Here is a 26,920-nt window from a genome sequence, read left to right as displayed (position 1 = left end):
TGTTAGTTCGCACAGTAAAAGGAAAACCAAGCAATTTCGAAGCAAACTTGTGTGGATCATTGTATTCTACTTTTAAAATATCTTTCCAACCATATGCATTTTATAAAAAACAACATGTTCCTTTAATGTATATTTGGAGGCTCGTAATCCTTGCTTGCAGTTTGGAAGCTGAATTGCAAAGGAAAATCCTACAGCACTTTTCAGTTGCTGACATGTAAGACCAGCCGTCGATCTCACCAAACTCATCCTATCTTAGGATTAATCCTAGGACTAATAGGACGAGTTAAAGTCTGTATCCATGTTAGGACACATTGAACATCCTAAGGTAGGACGGGTTACCCGTCCTAACTCGAGTTAGGATTAATCCTAGTGTTTCATGAAATTGGCTGCTGGTGCCTATATGGCAGAAAGTCACATCGAACCCTATAAGACCTCGGAGGACAGCCAGAGATCAAAAGTGTTTGACAGTGGGAAACATTACAGAAAAGCTCCATTGAAAAAGCCAGAATAACACATCCTTTATACCTTTACCAACTCACACCTGTTATCTCCATGTTATTCATTTTCCAAACAGTACACTTTAATATGTTAATTGGATCATGAACAAGCCAACCATGGGGCAGATTAACTGCTCATCCATTAAGTTTAATGACCTAAGTAATGACAATGTAGACACATTCGTTCGATCAAGAGGATGTCAAGTTTTGGTGGCAAAACTCTAAATTTCATGATTTGAGCTTTCCTGCCGTCTATTTCACCAAACTCTTCCTAACCTGAGGATTAATTTAGGACAAAGGACTGGGTCAGTTCCGTATCCAGATACGTAGGACGTATTGAACCCCATCCTAAGTTAGGACGGGTTACTCTTCCTAGCTCGAGTTAGGATTAATCCTAGCATTTTGTGAAATCGGCTGCTGGGATGTTAAATTCAAGAAATGAATGACATTTTAGAGAAAATCACATGGTGTTAACCCAAACAAAATTGTGTACTGCTCAAATGAAATAAGCCTATGTAGAAAAGTTCTCTAGACAGTTGGGTCTTCGGGGAGCAAAGTTTGTTTTACTTTTTTTAACGGCCCCAGTTGTAGAAATAAATTCCTTGCCATATCGGTAGGTACTCCATCAGTGGCTCTGTGAATTCAATACATAGAAAAGAATAATATTTATCAGTCAAAAACAATTCATTGCAGACAGTAGGCCTAACAATAGACCGATTCGTTAAGCTCCGCCTCATTGCGTATTGACCAATCACAACCCACTGCGCAACTCAAAGTCCGACAAAATAAGGTCCGACATGCATGCGTGTATGCTTTGCCAGCGACGCAGCAGAATGGCATTGGAGAGGCTCAGTTGTTCTTGTTCACACGTGCGCCGTGGGCGGAGCCTAATGGATTGGTCTATTGTAGAACAGAAACGTCATTGCAGGCTGGCAGAGTGCATTTTCAAAACTACTGTTGATTAGGCAGACAGTAGGAGGGTTAACTGTGTACTGCCATGACTGTGTGGATACATTCACCACGTGATATCATATTGCAGGCTGGCATAGTGCACCATTCAAAACTGCAGTGGATGATATGGAATGGTCAGACAGTAGGAGGGTTGACTGTATACTGTTCAGATTTTAAGCTAATACGTGATATCATATTGCAGGCTGGCATTGTGCACCATTCAAAACTGCAGTGGATGATATGGAATGGTCAGACAGTAGGAGGGTTGACTGTATACTGTTCAGATTTTAAGCTAATACGTGATATCATATTGCAGGCTGGCATTGTGCACCATTCAAAACTGCTGTGGTCGATACGGATTGGTCAGACAGTAGGAGGGTTGACTGTATACTGTTCAGATTTTAAGCTAATACGTGATATCATATTGCAGGCTGGCATTGTGCACCATTCAAAACTGCTGTGGTCGATACGGAATGGTCAGACAGTAGGAGGGTTGACTGTATACTGTTCAGATTTTAAGCTAATACGTGATATCATATTGCAGGCTGGCATAGTGCACCATTCAAAACTGCTGTGGTCGATACGGAATGGTCAGACAGTAGGAGGGTTGACTGTATACTGTTCAGATTTTAAGCTAATACGTGATATCATATTGCAGGCTGGCATAGTGCACCATTCAAAACTGCTGTGGTCGATACGGAATGGTCAGACAGTAGGAGGGTCGACTGTACACTGTTCAGATTATAAGCTAATACGTGATATCATATTGCAGGCTGGCATAGTGCACCATTCAAAACTGCAGTGGATGATACGGAATGGTCAGACAGTAGGAGGGTTGACTGTATACTGTTCAGATTTTAAGCTAATACGTGATATCATATTGCAAGCTGGCCTAGTGCATCATTCAAAACTGCGGTGGTCGATATGGAATGGTCAGACAGTAGGAGGGTTGACTATACTGTATAGATGCATTTACTACATGATACCAAATTGCAGGGTGGCATAGTACATGTTCATACATGTTATCTGTCAATCAAAACGTGTCATGGGCAAGTGGTTAAGAGCACCGGACTCAAGCTCTGGTGTGTCTCATCAGCAGAGTGTGATTTCGATAAATTCACTTTAAACTTACTCAATATAAGTCCAGCTCCAGGAATAGTTCCAGATAAGCTTTTCAATGCACCCAGTAACCGAGATCTGCAAAGATAACAACATTCTATATTCATCATGCTGGCACTCCTGGGGTGGTCGCTGTTTTTCATATGCCGGGCCATTTCTTTGGAACAGTGTTCCACTTCAACTCAGAAAAGCAGATACTTGTTCCCACAAAAATTGAGGATTCCTACTTAATTACAACTGACCTTGTGTAGAGGTCATATATAGCACAACAATGTAAGTTTGCCACTTGATAATAATTGACCTTGTGTAGAGGTCATAGCACAATAATGTAAGTTTGCCACTTATTAGTAACTGACCTTTTGTATAGGTCATAGCACAGCAATGGAGGATTCCTACTTAATAATAACTGACCTTGTGTAGAGGTCATAGCACAACAATGGAGGTTTGCCACTTGATAATAATTGACCTTGAGAAGAGGTCATAACACAGTAATGAATGTTTCCCACTTAATAATAACTGACCTTGTGTAGAGGTCGTAGCACAATAATGTAAGTTTGCCACTTATTAGTAACTGACCTTTTGTATAGGTCATAGCACAGCAATGGAGGATTCCTACTTAATAATAACTGACCTTGAGAAGAGGTCATAGCACAGTAATGAATGTTTCCCACTTAATAATAACTGACCTTGTGTAGAGGTCGTAGCACAATAATGTAAGTTTGCCACTTATTAGTAACTGACCTTTTGTATAGGTCAAAGCACAGCAATGGAGGATTCCTACTTAATAATAACTGACCTTGTGTAGAGGTCATAGCACAACAATGGAGGTTTGCCACTTGATAATAATTGACCTTGAGAAGAGGTCATAGCACAGTAATGAATGTTTCCCACTTAATAATAACTGACCTTGTGTAGAGGTCGTAGCACAATAATGTAAGTTTGCCACTTATTAGTAACTGACCTCTTGTATAGGTCATAGCACAGCAATGGAGGATTCCTACTTAATAATAACTGACCTTGTGTAGAGGTCAAAGCACAACAATGGAGGTTTGCCACTTGATAATAATTGACCTTGAGAAGAGGTCATAGCACAGTAATGAATGTTTCCCACTTAATAATAACTGACCTTGTGTAGAGGTCGTAGCACAATAATGTAAGTTTGCCACTTATTAGTAACTGACCTTTTGTATAGGTCAAAGCACAGCAATGGAGGATTCCTACTTAATAATAACTGACCTTGTGTAGAGGTCATAGCACAACAATGGAGGTTTGCCACTTGATAATAATTGACCTTGAGAAGAGGTCATAGCACAGTAATGAATGTTTCCCACTTAATAATAACCGACCTTGTGTAGAGGTCGTAGCACAATAATGTAAGTTTGCCACTTATTAGTAACTGACCTTTTGTATAGGTCATAGCACAGCAATGGAGGATTCCTACTTAATAATAACTGACCTTGTGTAGAGGTCATAGCACAACAATGGAGGTTTGCCACTTGATAATAATTGACCTTGAGAAGAGGTCATAGCACAGTAATGAATGTTTCCCACTTAATAATAACTGACCTTGTGTAGAGGTCGTAGCACAACAATGGAGGTTTGCCACTTGATAATAATTGACCTTGAGAAGAGGTCATAGCACAGTAATGAATGTTTCCCACTTAATAATAACTGACCTTGTGTAGAGGTCGTAGCATGGTGATCTCAGCAGGTACAACAGCAACATCAAGGATCGATTGCCCAACTCTTTCTTTTCTGATTCGTTGTAATGTTTGGACGATTGCAGCATTTGTAAACTTATTGGATCAAAACAAAAACAGAATCTAATTTTAAAAAATTTACTTGGTAAAGGGCACTTGAGAGCTGTAAACATTATATAACTTAAGTTAATGTCATTAAAGAGAATACGGCGCCTCAAATCACACAATTTAATACAATAAGGTTAATACATGTAGTAATAATAATAATAATAATAATAATAATAATAATAATAATAATAATAATAATAATAATAATAATAATAATAATAATAATAATAATAATAATAATAATAATAATAATAATAATAATAATAATAATAATAATAATAATAATAATGATAATAATAATAATAATAATAATAATAATAATAATAATAATAATAATAATAATAATATTGAAGTCTTATACTGTATACTGCATGTATCTACCAATAAGGTACTCAAGGCGCTGAGTACTTACAAACTTTAAATATGAATTATGCGACCCAATTGTGTAGCACCTTATATAAGGGTTTACAAGGTGCTACCCAAATTACTTCAGTTTGCGAGTATAAAAAACATTAAAATTACAAACATACATTAAAAGGCGTGATCTACTCACTGTTAAACATCGCACATTAATTTATGTAGTTATTATCTTTAAATATGTATACATTGTATTACATTCCTGTTAAATTATCTGGCATCCATCCTTTATTATACTCATTTTTATTAGTTTTCTACTGTATGCCTAATTGTTAATTGTTGTTGTCGACATGAAAAATAAATGTCCACCCGTGCCGGAGTCTATCGCATTCCATGCGAATGTGGTAAGGTTTATGTCGGGGAAACCGGGCGTAACCTTCCCACTAGACTTAAGGAACACCGAGCACACGGAAGGAGGGGGGACTTCGATAAATCCGCCATCGTCAAGCATTCCCACATCACTGACCACCGAGTGAACTGGGAAGCAGCAGAAATCATCGCTCCAATCCAGGCGTGGCACCCCAGACGCATCAGAGAGGCATAGAGATCCACAAGCATGACACCGTACCCCAAGACATCGGCTTCCACATCAGCGACATCTGGCTCCCCCTTCTCCCGACCAATGGATCTTCTATATCCACGGTCACCCCCTAGGCCCCAACCATTAGAATGCTTTGGGTCATCTATACCCTCAGTCACCTAGGCCCCACACCCTCACTATCCCCTGTGCTTGTTCCTACTGACACGGTTCAGTGAGCACACACCCCCCACACACCACCCTAGGCTCCACAACAGGTTTCACCACGCATCATCGAGTTCACTTCCCGCCTCTATTTCCCGCCTTCATGCATCACCGCTGATCCACCGCCCAGTACTTAAGCAGCATACATCATCAGAGTCCAGCATTCTCCAGAAGACGATCAGAGCATACTGATCGAAACGTCGAGTTAATCCAACGGTTCCTTTCAGAACCACCCCAACTCATTGAGAGATTGTTATTACATGGTGTTACCGCAAACTTTTCTATATGTCCACTGATTAATTGATTGATTGATTTTGTTTTTCCTCTATAAAGATCTCGGACTATTATCCATTCTCTGTAAACTTACCTTGCAATATCCGCAGCAAGTGACAGTAACCATGGTTTCCATGACTGTTGACCCCATACAAACAGACTTGTTACTATGGTAAGCATCATTAAGGACTTGTATGCAATGGTTCTTTGTATTGAGATGCAGTTCGTTGCTCTTGTTCGCTCGGCCACAACACAATAAAGGCTCTGACATGTCTGAAGGTTATGTTTGTACAGGTATGTTCATGAACATTTTGACAAATGCAAAAGCCCCTTAAAGGTAAGGTACACTATTGGTAATTGTCAAAGACCAGTCTTCTCACTTGGTGTATCCCATCATAACCATAAAATAACAAGCCTGTGAAAAATTGAGATAAATTGGTCATCGAAGTTGCGAGAAAATGATGAGAGAAAAAAACACCCTTGTTGGACGAACTTGTGTACTTTCAGATAGAAATAAAAGACTGTATCTTATTATTTTAGTGAGAAATTACCTCTTTCTCAAAATCTAAGCTACTTCAGAGGGAGCCGTTTCTCACAATGTTTAATACTATCAACAGCTCTCCAATGCTCATTAGCAAGTCAGATTTTAAGTTATTATTTGTTTTGAGTAATTACCAAGTGTGTACCTTCCCTTTAAAAGACACAATCTATTTTTAGTGGACTCAAAATTATTTGTTGAATGAGATTTTAAGGATACAGTGCAACAAGGGTCTAGCTATCTGCAGAGATTCTCCTGCCAGAGGGATGCCGAGGAGTTCACTGGGCTCTTCATTTTCCTGGGGGGTTTTGTCTTGTCCATTTGTGCTCGCAATGGAGGGCAAACGCCACGTTCTTTTCTGAATATCTGGTGCTATAAATAAATAAATATAATGGTATAGATTTTAGTTTGATTTTAAGCTTTCCAAGCAAGGAAGTAAAAGACAACAATTTCCCCGGTTAGGATCATGTAAGTGAAATTAATCTCTTCAAAAACATAATTGTTTCATTTCCGGGGATATGGTCATTCATACCCCAAACAGTTTTTAAAAGGCTTAAACACGTTACCACTACAGACATCATATCCATCACGAACTTCAAGACCTTTAAAGACAATGGATACTATTGGTAATTGTCAAAGACTAGTCTTCTCGCTTGGTGTATATCAACATGAGCATATAACAACAAACCTGTGACAATTTGAGCTTGATTGGTCGTCAGAGTTGTGAGATAACTATGAAAGAAGAAAACGCCCTTGTCACACAAAGTTGTGTGCATTCAGATGCTTGATTTCGAGACCTCAAATTCTAAATCTTAAGGTCTCAAAATCAAATTCGCGGAAAATTACTTCTTTCTCGAAAATTATGTCACTTCAGAGGGAGACGTTTCTCACAATGTTTTATACTTTCAACCTCTCCCCACTACTCGTTACCGATTGAGGTTTTATGCTGATAATTATTTTGAGTAATAACCAATAGTGTCCACTGCCCTTAATGACTAGAACACAATTCCACTACGGACATCTCATCCATCACAGACAACAAGACAATTAAAGGAGCCGTTATAATCCACCTCTAAAGCAACATAAAACTACGGTGCAACAAATGTGACAGTACTAACAACTACTAAAACTTTGCAGGACGAATCGCGTTTACCCCCGGAAATGATGCAAATTTACTATTGAGAGCGCCCTCATGCGGTAAAAAAATTCTTACCGGCATCGAGTAACCTCACGACCCGACCCGACCTTCCACCCTTGAACGTCACCCCTGAATTTCCAGCCTCAGTTTCCTTGTCAACATTTCTCCCAGGAGTCTCGGATTCGTTTCTTTCCATCCCTTGCGAAGATGAAGAAGGGGTTAGTTCTGTTTCACGGTTGAGTGGTTTTATTGGAGGCTGGGCCTGCAATCCGGATTTATGCTTGTAAAGTAAAATCCACCTGAAAATTGATCTGTCAGAAAGAAAAAAATGGGAACTTTGATAATTAGCACTGTTGCATCATCTGTTTTAAAAACAAATTGTTTATTCCGCAAAAATAATAGTGTATTAATAGTTCCGTTTAATAATTCTGTTAAATAGCAAAAATATTAAAAAGTGATAAAATTCCCTAGTGGGGGATTATCATTATCTTCAAACACACGCTAATCCTCCAATCAGATTTGCAGAATGGAGTGGTGAAAACCTGTATTGCACGGCTAATATCACTAACTGCATTATGTGTTTTATGTCACGCGCCAAGTTTGCTTGAAGATAAATACGTTATCACACGCGCGCTCATGGAAATACGGAAAATATAGCGCGTCTGCGTCCCATATCCAACTCGGCCATGCAAAAGCACGATGTTTTTCCGTATTCCACTCGTGCTTGTGTAAACTTATAATACTACTACCTGAGGATTTGAATGATGGAAATGAAGAACCAGCGTCCAGCCTCTCCCCATGACTTAGCCGCAGCCATTTCAACAAAGACTTCAGTGTGGTCGATGACAGTCAACCAACGCATCAATCTCTGTGCAGATATATTCTGTAAAGACATCACACATGGTTAGCGTCTGATACTTTGGAAGCCAAAAGTAACAATATCCAGCCAGAATTAAACAATCCCTCGCACTCACAAAAGGGCAGGGGACCGGTCCTTTTCAGTCGCTGGTCCCCAATGCTGGATCGCGGGGAATCGCGATCGTTTGCGCAGAATTCAGCGGTAAGCAGAGCAATGAAATTGACCCCTGATAATATCTGGTATACTTACCAGACATGGTACGGAGAGACCTCTTGCTTGCCTCAAAATCCCATCATGGAACAAAACCAGTAAGTTAGATATCGAGAACACTGTGGAACCCAAAATTAAAACATTTTAGGTAAAAAGTAGTAGTAGGCCTGCAGACGATTTCACGAAACGCTAGGATTAATCCTATCCCCAGTTCGAACAAGAAACCCGTCCTAACTTAGGAAGGGTTCAATGCGCACTAACGTCTTGGGATACCGAATTTGACTCGGCCTGAGTACTAAGATTAATGCTAAGTTAGGAAGAGTTTGGTGAAATCGACGGCTGATGCTTTCATTACTCCTAATTATTTTATATAATGCACAAAATACATGTAGTTAATTTTAACTATCTCAAGGTCTGTTTGTACAGGCTACATACATGTTCATATGATCTTTCATTTCCCCTGCCCCCCCCCCTTTTTTTCTAAGAAATCTTACCTAACTCCGCTGCGACTGTATCCACATTCACAGCACCTGTTGAAATTTAATATACGATTTTTGCCATGTCACACTCAAATTAAATTTTGGCAAGACAAAAGTGAGGTAAGTTAAAGGCAGTGGACACTATTGGTAATTGTCAAAGACTAGCCTTCACAGTTGGTGTATCTCAAAATATGCATAAAATAACGAACCTGTGAAAATTTGAGCTCAATCGATCGTCGAAGTTGCGAACAAGAAAAAACACCCTTGTCACATGAGGTTGTGTGCATTTAGATGGTTGATTTCGAGACCTCAAGTTCTAAATCTGAGGTCTCCAAATCAAACTATGGCACTTCAGAGGGAGCCGTTTCTCACAATGTTTTATACCATCAACCTCTCCCCATTACTCGTCACCAAGAAAGGTTTTATGCCAATAATTATTTTGAGTAATTACCAATAGTGTCCACTGCCTTTAAAAACAAAGATCAAAATTAGTCAAAATGGTATGCTATAAATAATTATTTCAAATGACGGATGCAGGAGAGAACCTGCCACCACCTATTATTTAAAACAAAATAAAACAAAGTTAATACTCAAATTAAATATTCCTTAAATTGTGACCAAATAGTGAAAACATGGTTGCAGGATAGTTTAAAATTTTTAGATTTGACGTCACAAAGCAAATTCATTCGCAACCCAAGTTGACCGAATATGTTCTTACATGTACTTTAACCATTCCATTGAAAAACGCTTCCACCTATAATCAAATTTTTCTGGCTGCTTCTCCATTCAGAAAAGATTCCGATAGCGCCACCACTTTTTCATTCGATATGAAAAATTATAGGCCTAGTATATATGTAATTTACCTCAATGAGATATCCCTTTTTGAAAAAAGAGTGAAAAAGTTATCCCTTCATTCAGCACAATATATCACTCATATAGTTTTGATTTAAAGCCATTATACACTTTGGGTACAGAAAAGAAGAAAAAAAATCACAGATTTACAAACAATTTACATGGTCTATATACGGAAGGTAATGGTGAAAGACTTCTCTTGAAATATTATTCCATGAAAAGCTTTACTTTTTGAGAAAACATTATACAATATAAATTCTCGATATCAAGATTTACAGATTTATTTTAAACACACGTCATGACACGGTGAAACGTGCGGAAACAAGGGTGGGTTTTCCCGTTATTTTCTCCCAACTCCAATGACCGATTGAGCCTAAATTTTCACGGGTTTTTTTGTTTTATTTAGTTGTGATACATGAAGTGTGGGCCTTGGACAATACTGTTTATCGAAAGTGTCCGATGGCTTTAAGCACACAATTAGTCGTTTTATTAACGCCACTTAATTATAAATGTTGGGGAAAAGTTTCCGTATGGCGCCACCACTTTTTCATTTGATAAGAAATTATATACATGTAGTTTCTAATTTACCTCAATGAGATCCATTTTTGCAAAAAAATTGTGAAAAAGTGGTGGTGCCATAGGGTCATTCCGTGTCAATTCAACACGCTTTTCATTCGATATAAAATAAAATAGTATCTAATTTACCTCAATGAGATATCCCTTTTTGCAAAAATGAGTGAAAAAGGTGGTGGCGCCATACGGAAAGTTATCCGTAGCCCCACTTGTGTGGCCAAAAAGGCTAGCTGGATGGGGATGGGTTCTCAATCAACCGTTAAACGAGTCGTTTTAAAGCCTTTCTCACCTGGTAAAAGGTACGAAAATACCCTGAAAATCTTCTCGATTTGTGAAACCACATCGGGGTTTTCGGAAACCCAGTTCTCGTACCATCTCCATGCCTTTTTGTATCGCTCTAAAACTATGTCCCACACTCGACATCCACTCACGTTGCACGCCTCCATTTTATTTCTGTTGTTGATAAAACTCGCCTATAGACTGGTACCGGGATACTCTTCACTGTTATTGCTCGGTGACACCATTCATTGCGCGAGGAGGGGACCCGACAAAGCGTGGTCGTCGATCTCACGCGTTGAAACCAGTGTTCGACCCCGTCATACTGCAACGTAGATCATTTTGAACCACAACATCAGCTTGCTTTAGGGCGGTTATTATTTTGAAATTTAGAAAGCATGTGCTTTCATCCTGTTACTAAAAATCAGGTCCCAATTTCATAGAGCTGCTAAGCACGAAAATTTGCTAAGCATGAAACAGGATTCCCAACCAAATTAATTTCCAATTGTTGCATAGGCCCACTGCTTATAGTTTTCAGCTGTTGTTTGCTTATCCTGAAAATCACATGGGCCATCAATTCATGGTTGGTAATCCTGTTTTTATAAGGACGAAATTTCATGCTAAGCAAACTTTTGTGCTGAGCAGTTCTATAAAATTGGGCTCTGGTAGACCATACAGCAAGAACAAGAACCCCAAGCTGCTCTATATGGGTAGACGGATCCAAAGCTCAACTCTAATTTTAAAACAAAAACCAACGCGAAAGTCACGAACAACAAAAATCAACAGGCCCCATTTTAGAAACTATTTTGTGCAGGGGACAAACAACTACAAACAATTGTTGTGCCCACGTACGGCGTAGCTATACATAATATAAGATTTGTTCAGTTGGGGGGGGGGTCGCTTTAAGTGGGAATTACTTTGGCAGTTGTGGGGGGGGGGGGCAGATGCTTTTATTTTCGACGGGTTACCCTCTCTTGCAGAGGACCACATTATGGCATTTTGCAGATGCGGGGGGGGGGGGGGGGTTGAAATCGCCGTTTATGTGAGAAGGCCTAGCATATTGCTAAGGCCTCTACTTAGAGATAATGCCAAGCTGGAGTAGTGTTATAACTTTTCCCTCCACCCTTCCCTAGACTTGGGGAAAAGTCGTAAGTCGGGGCAACCAGCAGTTCGCGCGAGAGCAGTGATCGTGCGAGAGCACCCGGCGCCACAATGCGAAACTATGAATGATCTGATTTGACCAGTGAATACAAAACAAATTGAATTGACTTACTCATTTTGACTGTTGAATGCTGATTCAACGGAGCATTCGTTTCAAACAATTTTATTTGACTCACTTCTTTAGGATGTTTACAAGCTGCACCAAACGAAAACAATATTACTTTAATAAGTAAAAGGAAAACCACGCAATTCCAAGGCAAATGATTTGTGTGGATCATCGTATCACTTCGGAACCCTAATTAATCTGGTATCCAATGACAACAATAATTTACGAAATCAATGACATTATTTGCAATTTGAACCACGAATCTTGTAAATACTGCAATATTCTTGAAAACTTCAATTATATTTTCAGTAAAGGAAATTACGGGTAGGGGTGGGAGGGGTTTTGGGGGGCTGTCAAAAATATCGAGACAGTAAAGCTTTCCGGACCACGAAAGACACCGCGTTTACACTTGATCCTCGTACAAGGATCCAGAAGGATCAGATCCCAAAAGCAAGATCAAGCATTTTTGTGCCGCGTTCATACTTGAATGTGATCTCGCATTGATCTCGCAAAGTTAAACGGAGGTTCAGTTCAGCTGACGACATGTGAGCAGCTAATTGCAGGATCTGATATAAAGAGAGATCAAACAGAAGGATCTCACCCTGATTCTGATCGCGTTCACCGTAGCTGGTGATCCCCTTTGATCGCCCTTTCGAGATCAGATCCTCCTTTGATCCTAGCAGGATCAAGTGTGAACGCGGTGCAAAGTAATAAGTAGACAATGTGTGTATCATGTGATCGCGTTCATTAAACCGGTGTATCTCGCGACGACAAGGTAACATCCGAGTTCCCTCTGATCCGATCGTTGTTTCTTTTTACGGTATGCATTGTTAAAAGGCAGTGGACACTAATGGCAATTGTCAAAGACTTGCCTTCACAGTTGGTGTATCTCAACATATGCATAAAATAACAAACCTGTGAAAATTTGAGCTCAATCGGTCATCGAAGTTGCGAGATAATAATGAAAGGAAAATAACCCTTGTCACACGAAGTTGTGTGCGTTTAGATGGTTGATTTCGAGACCTCAAGTTCTAAATCTGAGGGCTCGAAATCAAATTTGTGGAAAATTACTTCTTTCTCGAAAACTACTCCACTTCAGAGGGAGCCATTTTCTCACAATGTTTTATATTACCAACCTCTCCCCATAACTCGTTACCAAGTAAGGTTTTATGCTAGTAAATATTTTAAGTAATTACCAATAGTGTCCACTGCCTTTAAAGCTAAATAGTTCATCGTCATTAACACGCGAAAAAGTCAACTATGAAGTGGAAATTAATATGAGCTAGCAAAGGCTTTACAATATTGTATTCATCCTTAATAGCCATACAATTTCGTTAATGGATTGCACTTTTCATTTCATTTCATTTCGTTCAATGGTTTATTAAAAATCAATTCAATTTGCTGCAGTCAGCACGCAGCAGAATTATATGAACAGCTACATACTTTAAAAAAAAATCGATTAAAACGTAACATTAATAATTAAAATGGCCTTAAATCTTACACACAGGTGACGGAGATGTACTGTTCACTCTAAATGGGAGGAGAACAACTACATAATTAAAAACCCGAGTAAAACATAACATAAATAATTTAAATTGCATTCATAAATAACCAAGACAGTTTCTCTACTCCTATTGGTGGAGAGCGCGTCACGTGGGGGTGTTTAAACGGTTGATAATGACCAGTGTTTATAACCGGCTGGCTTCCGCGTGTCAGGCGCGCAAGATTATCACGCGGAACGCAATTCATAGCTATTAGTAACAGTGTTATACTTCTAAGCGCGCGCGTAATCTATTTCTAAGCGCGCGCGCGTACATAAAACCCACGCGCAATAGACTCTTCACAAAGTTTTTTAAAAAATATTTCAAACCTCGAATTTTCAACTGTCAAAGTGTCTGTAATTGTATTTGTTTAACGTTTTTTAACAAAAGGGCATTTATGAATTGGAATAAAAGAGTAGTGACTCGTTCTTAAACGTCCGTTTAAAACCTTGCAGGGTCGTTGCCGTGCTCTAAAGGCCCTGGCCTTCGGCTCGGGCCTTTATCACACGGCAATTCGACCCTGTCGGCTTTAAACGTTAACGGCCGTGTAAGAACTCGTTTTGTTCCCTTATTTAAACTTTTACACTCAAACACGGAGATGTTTATAAAACTGTTCACTCTAGCGCTAAACGGGAGGAATTTAAAGTCCATCAAAAGGAATGCCGTCAGGGACCAACTTTAAATCCGAGGCACTTGGGAAAAAAATCTAAAAGATTTACCCCTGAATCAAAAATGGACCGGCGCCCAACTACAGTCCCCCGGATGGACCAACCTTTTAATCCCTCCCTTTTGTTCCATATTATGAGCTTATCACTTCTGAACCTGATACAGTCGGGTATTCAAAAGACAGCATAATGTATATTATAACACACCTCTTGCTTTTTCTATATTCTGGTTGGCTGAAACACGGTCACGTGGGATGTTATAGTCTAGTGACCGCGCGCGCGTTTTGCGGGAACTAGTGCCCGAGCGGGCACTATTCTTTGAAAATAGTGCCCGGTTACAGCGCCCTCTCTTGACTTGAACAGTGAACAGCAACTACAAAACTTCCTTTCTTTTCCAGATTTCTAGCGAAAGTTGTCGATTTTAGTGCCGGGCTGAGTCGACTGTTTCGCTCGTAGCTGTCATGGCGGCGTCACAAGTAAATCGAGTGAATCGAGCGTCTACGACCAAAGTATTGTGAAAAAAGTAATCACAATCATGTATTTTGAGGAGCGGGAATTACAAAGACGGTTCTTCTGAAAGCCAGCATGCTACGTCATCCGGAAAGCTTGGCTCGCCGTGAGCCTGAACATCTTACGTCACACTTCGAGGCTCGTGAATAACGCCAGAGACCTGCTTCCAAAACCGGCGTGTAGATTCACCTTTGACCTCAGTCATTTCCCATAGAGGGTGCGTTCGTTTAGCTTCCCTGGGTCGACCTGGTCTGTCCCGGTGCGTTCGAAAAGCTTCGACGTCATTCCGGGGGCTCACCCGGGTCAGCCCCCAGTGCCCTGATTGTGGAGTGGGTCACTTGGCCACAGGTACACGACGCCACTACGAGAGCGGTGAGTGATCATTCGTTTAGCTCTTTTCAAATTCAGGGGCTCACTTGAGTGAGCACTGCGGGGTCAACCCAGGGAAGCTTATCGAACGCACCCAGAGATACGCAGTCAAATTCTATTGAGGACTTGACAGCAGTGACTATTTGGTGGGTATCTATGGGTGCGTTCGACTATAGACTCCCTGGGTCAACCCCGCGGTGCTCACTCGGGTGAGCCCCCGACAAGAGCTAATCGAACGATCACACCCCCTCTCGTGGTAACGGCCGGCACCTCGGGTCAACCCCCATGTGACCCACTCCACAAGCAGGGCACTGGGGCTGACCGGGTGAGCCCCTGGAATGACGTCAAACCTATTCGAACGCACGTACCGGGGGCAGGCGTTTTCAAATCATTGTATCCAATGGAATCACTGGATCTAGCGGTAGGGACCTGTCTTTATACTTGCGGATAAAAAGACAGGGGCCCAGTCTATATGAATTTTTAGCAAACCGGACATCAGCTGAGAGACCGTGACACCAGGGCTGGAAACTCATGTTCATTTGGCTACAAAGTGTCCCAGACGTACCGTTTTCATTTGCTTTGGATAAACGCTTATTGCCAAACGATGAGTATTTACTGTGGAAGGTGGGGTGGCCATTTTGCAAATAGTACAGTTTATAGTACAGCAGGCCCAATATCCTTGCTCAAGGCAGTTGCAATTTACTCCGAAAAAAATACGCCGCTAATCCACCTATATAACTGTACAACCACAGCACACGACGCTCGTTCAACTACTGGGTAGGTTATCGCACTCGTACCGCTCTATGCTTGCGACGGGCCGTCAGGCCGACATTTCGATGATTACACTAACTATACAGCTCACCTAAGCACCGATGCGCACACAGATACCACTCGGGTAAAAAGGTAGCTGGGACGAGTCAGTATAGCGCGGCGCAAATACAATAAAATCAAAACAATCAATACCAAACCCTGAACAATCCTCCAAAGCTTTGATCAAGTCTAGAAAAACAGTGACAATCAAACAAGCAGTATGCATCGACCGAAAATAATAATTATTATTGCACTATGTGTGTGTTCGATCATCGTTGTACGGAATCTTGCACAGTGGAATTATAATATTCGTCGATTTGAAGGTAAGTGCTGTTGCATATATTTTTGGGGACTTGTCACACGAGGCAACTGTTACAGGCAACTTGGAGGCAAACAACTGCTATGATGCTATAATGACCACTTCGGAAGCATAATGAGTAATTTTTCAATCAATGTTTGGCGATTCCACCACAACATTAATTTAGGAAACACTCAACTTGGAGGCAACCAATTGCAGTGCATGCTATACAGGACCATTATAATGGGTAATTTTTTCAATCAATGTTTTACGATTCCCCCAAACAAATCATGGGAACATTCAAATTGTGAATGGAATTCTAGATTACAGGAATAATGTTTACAAGTAGGTAAATAAAGATATTATAAATACTAAGTTAGTACACATGGGGGTTGCAACCAGAGGAGGTAACCCTCCTGTATTGGAGCACCCAAACTGCTGTAAAATAAATGCTTCACTGGAATACAATCATACATACAAATAATAATGAATAATATGGTCAAAACAAAATGTACCATACATTAAATAACAAAAACAGTACGGTGACATCCATTGAAGGGACTGGCCTTCTGTGACGGAGCACTTCATGAGTATAAATAAATTTGTGCACTTTGCGTACAATACACATAAACAACGAGTTCATCAAAAATTCAGAGCAACTCATGAGAAAGAATGTTTGAGTTTTACCCTCAGGGTATGGCAGGGTCACCCATTGTTAAAAAATAAATGATGGGCAAACTTAAAGGTAGTGGACACTATTGGTAATTTCTCAAAATAATTATTAGCATAAACCACACTTGGTAACGAGTAATGGGAAGAGGTTGATGTTATAAAACATTGTGAGAAACGGCTCCCTCTGGAGTGCCATAGTTTTCGAGAAAGAAGTAATTTTCCACGAATTTGATTTGGAGACCTCAGAGTTAGAACTTGAGGTCTCGAAATCAACCATCTAAACGCACACAACTTCGTGTGACAAGGGTGTTTTTTTCTTTCATTATTATCTCGCAACTTCGATGACCGATTGAACTCAAATTTGCACAGGGTTGTTATTTTATGCATACGCTGAGATACACCAACTGTGAAGGCTAGTCTTTGACAATATTATCAATAGTGTCCACTTCCTTTATACGACTTTAGCGGAATACTTTTCCCTTGACACGTCTACGTGTCCTGGTGTCCTGTAGCCGAGCACATAAACAACGAGTTCGTCACAAACTTAGAGCAACCCATGAGAACGAATGTTTGGCTTTTACCCTTGGTGTACATATGGCAGGGTCAACCATTGCTAACAATAAAATGAAGGGCAAACTTACAAGACAGACTAATATTTTTCTCGTGACACAGTCGATCTCTGGCTGGGAGTGTATTTCACAAATTTAAGAGTTAGGACTAGTCTTATCTCGAGTAATCGTCCTAACTATTATATTAGACTAACCAAGTTGTAATTGTTAAAATTCAGAATTCGGCCATTCAATTTCGTTTTTGGTCGAGTCAAACTCCTTTATCACTCTGTTCAATTTAGCGTAGCGTCATTCTTTTTCGTGACACACACGCCTCAAGAATTAGAAGCGTCTGCGCTGATGAATTGTTAAATTGAATGATTATTTTGTTAATTCGAATGACGCAACATTACATTTGACTAATCCCAAAACGAAATCGAATGACCCTTTTGAGTAGCATTCGATTTTGCGCGAAATAGAATAGCTTGGTAGTTAAATTGGCTGCTCTTTTTCTGAAATTGACCGAGAAAACCTATGTAAACATTATTGATGTCGACATCCTAAAAGTAGGCAATTCTATGTATGGAAAGTACAGCAACACAATGGAACCGAGTTTAAAGACACTGGACACTATTGGTAATTGTCAAAGACCAGTCTTCTCACTTGGTGTATCTCAACATATGCATAAAACAACAAACCTGTGAAAATTTGAGCTCAATTAATCGTCGAAGTTGCGAGATAATAACGGGGGAAAAAAACCTGTTACTAAAGAAGCGTCTGCGAATTTGAATGTTGCTTTGATGAATTGTTAAATTGAATGATTTTGTTTGGTTAAATAGAATGACGCAACATTAAATTGGACTAATCGTGAAACGATATCGAATGACCCTTTTGAGTAGCACTCGATTTCGCGCGAAATAGAACAGCTTGGTGGTTAAATTGGCTGCTCATTTTCCGAAATTGACTGAGAAAACCTATAGTTACCAACAGTGTCCAGTGCCTTTAAGCATAGAGCTTTAAGATTACACCATCTTATCTAATAAAATTGCTTACATTGCTTGTTCGTTAGATATGGGGTCCGTACTCGAAAAGCTCTGCTTTTTATGCCCCCCCCCCCTCATCTCCACCATGTGTTTGGTATTGTTGTTTAGTTCTTGTTTTCTGTTATTGTACGGTTGCATTCAGACCTGACTGCATTTGCTTGTAATCTATTATTCACTATACCTTCTGGTGGTGAGATTTTGTTTGGTCCTTTATTTTAGTTTAAAGTAGTTTATGACCAAGAACATTACTTATTATGTTGTTGGAAATATAATACTAATTCATAACAAAGCATAATATACAAGTAAATGTCGATTTCTATATTCTTTAATTCATATTTGGCCATGTCAACAAAACTACACACAAAAATAAAAACCCGCCGCCCTCCCTCCCCATCCACCCAAAAAAAGGACGATCAACATTTTTGTTTGTTTCATGTGGCCAAATAGTGGCAATTTGGAGATCTGGAAAAATACTCATGGGGGACAGTGGAACCTTGATAAAATCTAAACGGGGTTGCTCTTTGATCTAGATCTGGTAATATTATTGGGTCACTGTAAAAATTGATGTTATTACAGTATGGGATTTGACCTTGGGTCCAGGGACAAAACAACTTGTTTTAATCGGGACCTTGTAATTTCCGAGCTTGTATTAGGCCAAGTAAAAAAAGAAACACGGTTAGCGTCCCCGCCCGCTTCCTTTTCTAGAGGCCGCCTCCTTTTTTTTTCTCCCCCCTTTTTTTTATTTGTTATGCACATTTAAAAAAAAAAAAAATGATATGAAAAAAAGTTTGTTTAAACGATCTCCGCTAAAACAATTTGAATGTCTTGTCTGAATGTCTTGACCAAAATGGTTCATTTATCTATTGCGTGTTTAAGCAGCAGAAAAAAACAATGGATATTTGACAGTTTAAAAAGAATGGCGGTCATCTTGAAATAAAAAAAATAAACAAAAAAAAAGCCCCTCCTCCTTCCTGTTTTTGAGAAACCCGGACGCTAAAACAGATTAACATAGCACCTCACTAGTATTATTAGTTCGCCACAAACAAGGCTTAAAGCCACTCTAGGTAAGGGGCCACTAGAAGAAGAAAAAAGATTAAACATGATAATAACTTGATATTGATATTCCTCTTAAAGGAACACGTTGCCTTGGATCGGTCGAGTTGGTCTTTGAAAAGCATTTGTAACCGTTTGTTATAAAGTGCATATGGGTAGAAAGATGTTGTAAAAGTAGAATACAATGATCCACACAAACAAGCCTCGAAATTGCACGGTTTTCTTTTCACCTCGTCGACTAACACGGTCGGCCATTATGGGAGTCAAATTTTTGACTCCCATAAATGGCCGACCGTGTTAGTTTGCACAGTAAAAGGAAAACCACGCAATTTCGAGGCAGATGTGTGGATCATTGTATTCTACTTTTAAAACATCTTTCCAACCATATGCATTTAAAACAAAACGGTTACAAACCCTTTTTATAGACCAACTCGTCCGATCCAAGGCAACGTGTCCTTTAAAACAGTCCAGATTGTGTATGATATGGGGGGGGGGGGGGGCATCCGCCAGGCAAGGAGTTCCAAAGAGATGCAGTACGTGGAATAAAGCTGTTGGAATGACTCTTTATACTGTAGATCCAGTAGCAATTTTGGGAACACTAACATTGGTGGGTGTGGGGTAACTTTTATTTATAGGTCTGGTGACACTTTTGGAACACTGTATATATTGATGTTGTGTTAGGCCGAGTAAAAAAAAACCACATGTTTCACGTCCGGGTTTTTCAAAAAAAGGAGGAAGAAGGGCTTTTTATTTTTCATTTATTATTTCAAGATGGCCCCCATCCTTTGTTAAAATGTCAAATATCCATTGTTTTTTTCTACTGCTGAAATACACAGTACATAAATGAAACAATTAAGTCGAGGCATTCAGACAAGACATTCAGATTGTTTTGCTGAGATCATTTAAAATAACAAGTGCATAACAAAATAAAATAAAAAATAAAATAAAAAAGGAGGCGGCCTGTAAAAAGGAAGCGGGCGGGGACGCTAAACATGTTTCTGTTTTTACTTGGCCTTTACGTTCAAGATCCACAATTGGGACACATGACAGTTAGAGCACAGATTGATATGGGATATGGTGTTGACACAGTAGCACTATGGGGACACTAACATTTGTGTAGACTTGATGACAAGTCGTTAGGCGCTGCCTATTTGTCTTCCGTTCATGCAACAGTCACCGTGCGATTATACACATGCAACGGTCGTAGGTAGCGCGTGGCAGCTCTAACTGCTGCGACTGACACACATGCTGGGATCGAGGGTGTGTGCACCGTCCCCGTAATTGCACCGCGCTCCAAACTGCACTGCGCTTACAATTACCGTCTTGACTTCAAGACTAATATTTTGGGGGTATGGGGTAACTTGGATTTAGGTCTGGTAACACTATTGGCACACTCAAAACATTGATGTTATTATATGGGATTGCACTTTATGATCAAGATCCACAGTTAGGACACTGACAATTAGAAAACAGATTGATATGGGATCTCACTATTATGGTTGTCACAGAGTGAAATAAAAGTAGCGAAATTACTCCAGATCTTATGGTAATAGAGTAACATAATATAATTTGTGTATGGCCAGAGTGCATGTAGATTACTTTAAATTTGTCGTGTAAGATAACAAGTTCTTATTTTTGAGTGGCTAAACCGCGCATCAAAATTCCTTAAACTTGGTGAGCCATCTTATTTTATGCAAAGAAGTAATGTGACTTCAACATAGGTTTTGATTGGTGAAGTTAAGGGTTATTTTGAACAATAAATATTCATGAGCAGGCTTGAGCGAGCAGGGATAAAAAGTTCACGGGGAATACAAATAAAATTCCTAAGTTTCTTTTCTGTTTGGGAGGGTGTGTAAACCCTATGGGAATAGAATATATATTTTTGGCATTCGACATCAGAGCTTCTTGAGGAGAGGATGTGAATCCAGCCTCAAAGATTTAAATTGCGAGCCTTAGGAGAGAGGGCATAGCCAGCCTTTGGCATTGAGAACTAGTGAGAGTTCAACCAATAATAATTTTGAGTGGAGTGCCGCTTGGTAATAAATATTTTATATGTGGCGATTTTGAGAAGAACTTCGAGAAAGCCAGGATTCGCCAGTATTCCTGGCTTGTGCCTTGGGAGAAGCGTACTTGAGAAGTGGAAGGTGGACGGAGATCTCACACCGTTTAGACGAGAAGGACGGAACATCCTCCCCCTACCAAGTCAGAGGAAGGCAGAACCGAGTAACATTAATGAGAGAGCTTGTACATTTTGTAGAAAGTAAAATGTAAATAAATTTGTAAATATAAATGAGAAGCGTCACCATAGTTTTCTTGTGTGTGCGTGTGTGTGTCGAGGGGGTGGGTGTAGAATACTGAAGGTCTATACTTGGGTGGAGTCCTGGATATGTGACAATGGTGTAGAGCACTATGGGAACACTAACATTTGTGGGGTATGGGGCAACTTGGATTTAGGTCTGGTAACACTTTTGGAACACTGTAAACATTGATGTTATTACAGTATGGGATTGTACTTTATGAACTAGATCCATAATTATGACACTGACTATTTCAAAACAGTTTGATATGCGCGGTCTGTGCTTCCGAGGGAGCTTTCGATTCGGGACGGTAGAGAATGATTTAATTGTCACGCCGGGGAAAATGGGACAGAAAATGCTTATATTGTCATTTTGCAAATGGGTGTCAAAAAAACAAGTTTCTATAAGACTTTTGCTTTTTAATTAAGAGTAAAGCCGAGTTCATACTTCCTGTGGATGCAAATGCAAAGCGAGTTTTGACGTCACAGGGGTGTTTTCGCACTGCGAATCTTTCGCAATGAGTTGAGCGACGCGAGTTATTTGTTGCAAATTTGTGACGTCAAAATTCAAAATTCGTATCGCACTCGCATTCGCAAGAAGGGTGAACCGGGTTTTAGTTCTATATTACTTTGAAATGAAACAAACAATCTCAACATCTTGTATTTTCTGTCTGTATGTTCTTCTTGCCCAGATTTGAGGAAGTGGTCTCCATTTTCAACCACCGTTGACAAACAAGATGTCACCTTCGTGAATGAACAGTTGGGTGGCCACATCGTCATTATCGGTTCAGGGCCGACTGCTCTTGGGGCTGCCCAGCGACTCTTTGAATACCGGGGTATCATGGGCGCCAAGAATGTGACCATCTTAGAGCAGGAGAGCCACCCCGGGGGTCTGGCCTCATCCGAGCGGGACGAAAAGGGATTCCTGTGGGACATGGGCGGTCACGTGGTCTTCTCACACTACGAGTACTTCGACAAGACACTTGACCGTGCCGTCAAGGACTGGAACAAACGCAAGAGGGCAGCCTTCGCTTTCATGAAAGGTTCTGACGGTGAGCGTAGATTCATCTTATACCCGGTCCAGAATAATATCGAGGTCATGGATAAGGTGGATCAAGGCAAGAGCTTAGCAGGCCTGGAAGAGATAACAAATCTCCCCATCGTTAAAAAGCCCGCCAACTTTGACGAGTGGCTTGTCAAGAACTTTGGCGTTGGTCTCTGCGATGTGTTCATGAGGAAGTACAATAAGAAAGTGTGGACAGTCAACTCGACCGAGATGAACTCTGTTTGGGTTGGGGAAAGAGTCGCCGTTCCGGATATCAAAAAGATCAAACAGAAAATCAAAGATTTCAACGAGGGTAAAATTGTCCAAGAGCAGGCCTGGGGTCCGAATAGCTACTTCAGGTTCCCGAGTTTTAACGGAACCGGGAACATCTGGAGGGGCGTGGCTAATCTCATCCCACGTGATTGGTTCAAATTTCAAACCAGAGTAACTGCCGTCGATTTAGACTCGAAGACACTGTCAGTGCAAGATACACGATCCAAAACTACGTCATCGATGACGTATGACACTTTGATATCCACGGTTCCTCTTGATAACCTTTTCGGTATTCTAAAATGCAATGATAGAACTTTGAAAGAGAAACAGGTATTGGCATCCCAGCTTGTCTATTCACACACCCACGTCATTGGTGTGGGGTTGAAAGGTCAACCACCGAAGAGTCTATCCGATAAGTCATGGATGTATTTCCCAGATTCGGATTCTCCGTTCTACCGAATCACTGTTTTCTCCAATTATTCTGATGACCATGTCCCGAAACCGCGGGTTTTCTGGTCCCTAATGTGCGAAGCAGCCGAGCCTCAAATACCCTTCAATCCCGGCTACTGGGAGGCTGCAAAACTGGTAACAGCAACCGTTGATGCTTTAGTTGACTATGGATTCATTTCAAAAGAGCAGGTCGTCTCGAAGTATCATCGTCGTTTAGAGCATGGCTACCCGGTTCCTTCGGTTAAGCGTGATCATATACTTAATGTTCTTCAACCTTGGCTGGAGTCTAAGGACGTCTACTCACGGGGACGATTTGGAGGCTGGCGGTACGAGGTATCGAATCAAGATCATTCCTTTATGCAGGGGGTCGAGGTTGCCGATAGGATCGTCAAGGGTGTTCCTGAGGCGACTTATCCAACCCCAAACATTGTGAACTCCATGAGGAATGTTGATCGACGCTTCATCGACGGAACGGTCTAGCTTCATCGTAAAGGAACATTACCTAACTTCATTTCATTTTATTTGCCAGCAAACAATTACCCAATTGGTTTTTGCATTGGGAGACTTTCAGGACGCTTGGTGGCTATCAGACCTACCAGGTGAAATCCATTGTTCTCGATAATGTGCGCACGCTCATATCTACGTAAACAATGGAAATTTACCTGGTAAGTCTGCTGCCACCTAGCGCCTCAAAGTCTCCCATTAACAGACCCATTTCTGTATAAAGTTCTCCATATAAATTGTCAATGAGTGTTCAGAAACACAAACAAAAACAATGTATTTATAAAAATAAAAAAACAAATAAAACATAACAAATACATAAAAGATATTTACTTTAAAGGCAGTGGACACTATTGGTAATTACTCAAAATATTTATTAGCATTTAACCTTTCTTGGTGATGAGTAATGGGGAGAGGTTGATGGTATAAAACATTTTGAGAAACGGCTCCCTCTGAAGTGCCATAGTTTTCGAGAAAGAAGTAATTTTCCACGAATTTGAATTCAAGACCTCAGATTTAAGACTCGAGGTCTCGAAATCAACCATCTAAACGTACACAACTTCTTGTGACAAGGGTGTTTTTTCTTTCATTATTATCTCGCAACTTCGATGACCGACTGAGCTCAAATTTTCACAGTTGTGTTGTCATTAAAACTATGGATTTTACAGTTTTTCCGAGGTGAATTGAAAAAAGTATGTCATTACACAAAATTACATATGAAATGAGTGATAATTATTTGAAATAACCAAATTGACTAAAAACAAACAGATGCAAGTGTTTATGCTTTTTGTTTAACCTATGCAATAAATTAAGCATACCCCAACACCCGCAAGCAATATGCCCCGTAAGTATAGCGACGGTAAGGTCACCATATACTTTTTTGCAAATGCCCATTGTGCGAGCACCTGTTGAATGAGCACCTAGCTAGCGACCACACTTGATCACCAGCTAGACCATCATGCACCTCATTCCACGCCTAACGCACATGTACCGAGTATTTGCGATAAGGTCTATTGAGCTTCCAGCCACCATGTCTAGTTCGAGTAAAATGTTTTTCTTCCAATTCTATTAAAAGTTGTTTAATTTGACCTGAAGCACTTAATTCGTCCATGTCAAATCCAACCTTCAAGACAATCCATTCAGGATGGACGACTGCAGTCAGGCCAAAAGTATGACCTCACAAATGGGAGACTTTGGACACTAGATGGCAGCAGACTTCATGGACAGTGGACCGATCAGCGAGACGCGATTTCGTGCTGTGTTGCACGAACGTACTTTTCGAAACTTTGTCGGCGGCCATTAAAATAAACCGACTGAGTGTGCGCTGCTAGGTACTACTGCTGTCTGCTGCATGCTAAAAGCGCACGTTCAATTACAAATATGTAAACGTACATGAACGATGATCAGTCATTCATAGTTACACAAGTTTCTTGTCAGAACAGTCGGCAGTAAGGAGGCAAAACTTCAATATTTCCTGGGGTAGGTAAACTGTCATTGTTTACATAGTTCTGAGCAAGCGCACATTACCGAGAACAATGGATTTTACCTGGTAAGTCTGCTGCCACCAAGCGTCCCAAAAGTCCCCAATTACTCTTGCTTATTTCAATATCAGCAGTACCCATCCGTTGGCCAATCAGAATTTACCCTCATTAAACTAATGCATTATCCATGAATTTCACAAAGACTTGCAATACAAGCAGACTTGCAATACAAGCAGACATGACCAATCAGGACAAGCTTTGACCAAATTGATGCATGTTCATGACTTTCATACAGATGACAATAAAAGCAGACTCCCTTGACCAATCAGGACAAGCTTTGACCAAATTGATGCATATTCAATACTTTCATAATGAATTACAATTTAAGCAGACACGACCAATCAGGACAAGCTTTGGTCAAATTGATGCATATTCATGACTTTCATAATACATCACAGTAAGATAACACGACCAATCAGGACAAGCTCTGACCTAATTGATGCATATTCATGACCTAAAGCAGACAAAACCAATCAGGACAAGCCAAAATGACACATATTTCACACTGCTGTGACTGGTACCTTGCCATATGAACGCTAGACAGAAAGTTGTTGTCAACAGTATTTCCTGTTTTGCAGTTTAGGAAATTGTTCAACTAATGTCCAGGTACGCCGATGATTTTTCTGGGATACAAGTGTCTTCCTATCTTCCATTTAGACGTCTTTTGTTTGTCAGTCAGTTTGAAATGCCACCGAGCCCAAGACTTGTGAAACACAGCATAGCATGAATTTTACAGGCGACAAATATTTTTTGTTTATGCCTACTCGAGTTTTGCTTGTGACTTGACCAACCGTTCGAAACCACTCAGTAATAACAGTTGTGTACAAAATAGCAACTGTGCACAGAACTTACAGTGTACTGTTGTATAGAGCAACTACATTCTGACATATAGCAGGCTGGCATAATAGTGCATCTATCATTCAAAACCAAGTGGATGATATGATATTGAACGGTCAGACAGTGGGAGGGTTGACTGTGTACTTTTTTACCACATTTACCACATGATATTATATTGCAGGCTGGCAGCGCGCATCCATCATTCAAATACTATCTAGATGATATTGAACGGTCAGACAGTGGGAGGGTTGACTGTGTACTTTTTTACCACATGATATTATATTGCAGGCTGGCAGCGCGCATCCATCATTCAAAACTATCTAAGATGATATTGAACGGTTAGACAGTAGGAGGGTCGACTGTGCAGTGATAGATGCATCCACCATATGGTGTTGCAGGCTAGCATAGCACATTCATTCAAAACCATCTAGATGATATCGAATGGTCAGACAGTAGGAGGGTTGACAAG

The 26,920-nt window shown here is 40.3% G+C and overlaps 2 protein-coding genes across 2 annotated transcripts; one reads left to right on the top strand and one right to left on the bottom strand.

The window, feature by feature from the left end:
- Positions 1-87: 87 nt before the first annotated feature.
- On the bottom strand, positions 88-10,902 carry LOC117304940 (peroxisomal membrane protein PEX16-like). The gene is made up of 10 exons (XM_033789586.1): positions 10,746-10,902; positions 9,047-9,082; positions 8,592-8,671; positions 8,233-8,366; positions 7,559-7,794; positions 6,565-6,717; positions 5,902-5,974; positions 4,244-4,363; positions 2,581-2,645; positions 88-1,131 (listed from the first exon to the last, which is right to left on the bottom strand). Exons 1-10 carry the CDS (start codon positions 10,900-10,902, stop codon positions 1,070-1,072), a joined length of 1,116 nt encoding a protein of 371 aa, XP_033645477.1. The 3' UTR covers positions 88-1,069.
- Positions 10,903-15,658: 4,756 nt separating this feature from the next.
- LOC117304956 lies at positions 15,659-24,204 on the top strand. Its single transcript, XM_033789611.1, has 2 exons — positions 15,659-16,217; positions 22,497-24,204. The coding sequence occupies exons 1-2, from the start codon at positions 16,115-16,117 to the stop codon at positions 24,050-24,052; spliced, it is 1,659 nt and encodes a 552-aa protein (XP_033645502.1). The 5' UTR covers positions 15,659-16,114; the 3' UTR covers positions 24,053-24,204.
- Positions 24,205-26,920: the final 2,716 nt, after the last annotated feature.

The sequence above is a fragment of the Asterias rubens genome, chromosome 22 (genome assembly GCF_902459465.1).
Source record: "Asterias rubens chromosome 22, eAstRub1.3, whole genome shotgun sequence".
NCBI classification, from domain to species: domain Eukaryota; kingdom Metazoa; phylum Echinodermata; class Asteroidea; order Forcipulatida; family Asteriidae; genus Asterias; species Asterias rubens.
Note: the sequence above shows the minus strand (reverse complement) of the source record. Positions and strands in the feature narration are given on the sequence as shown.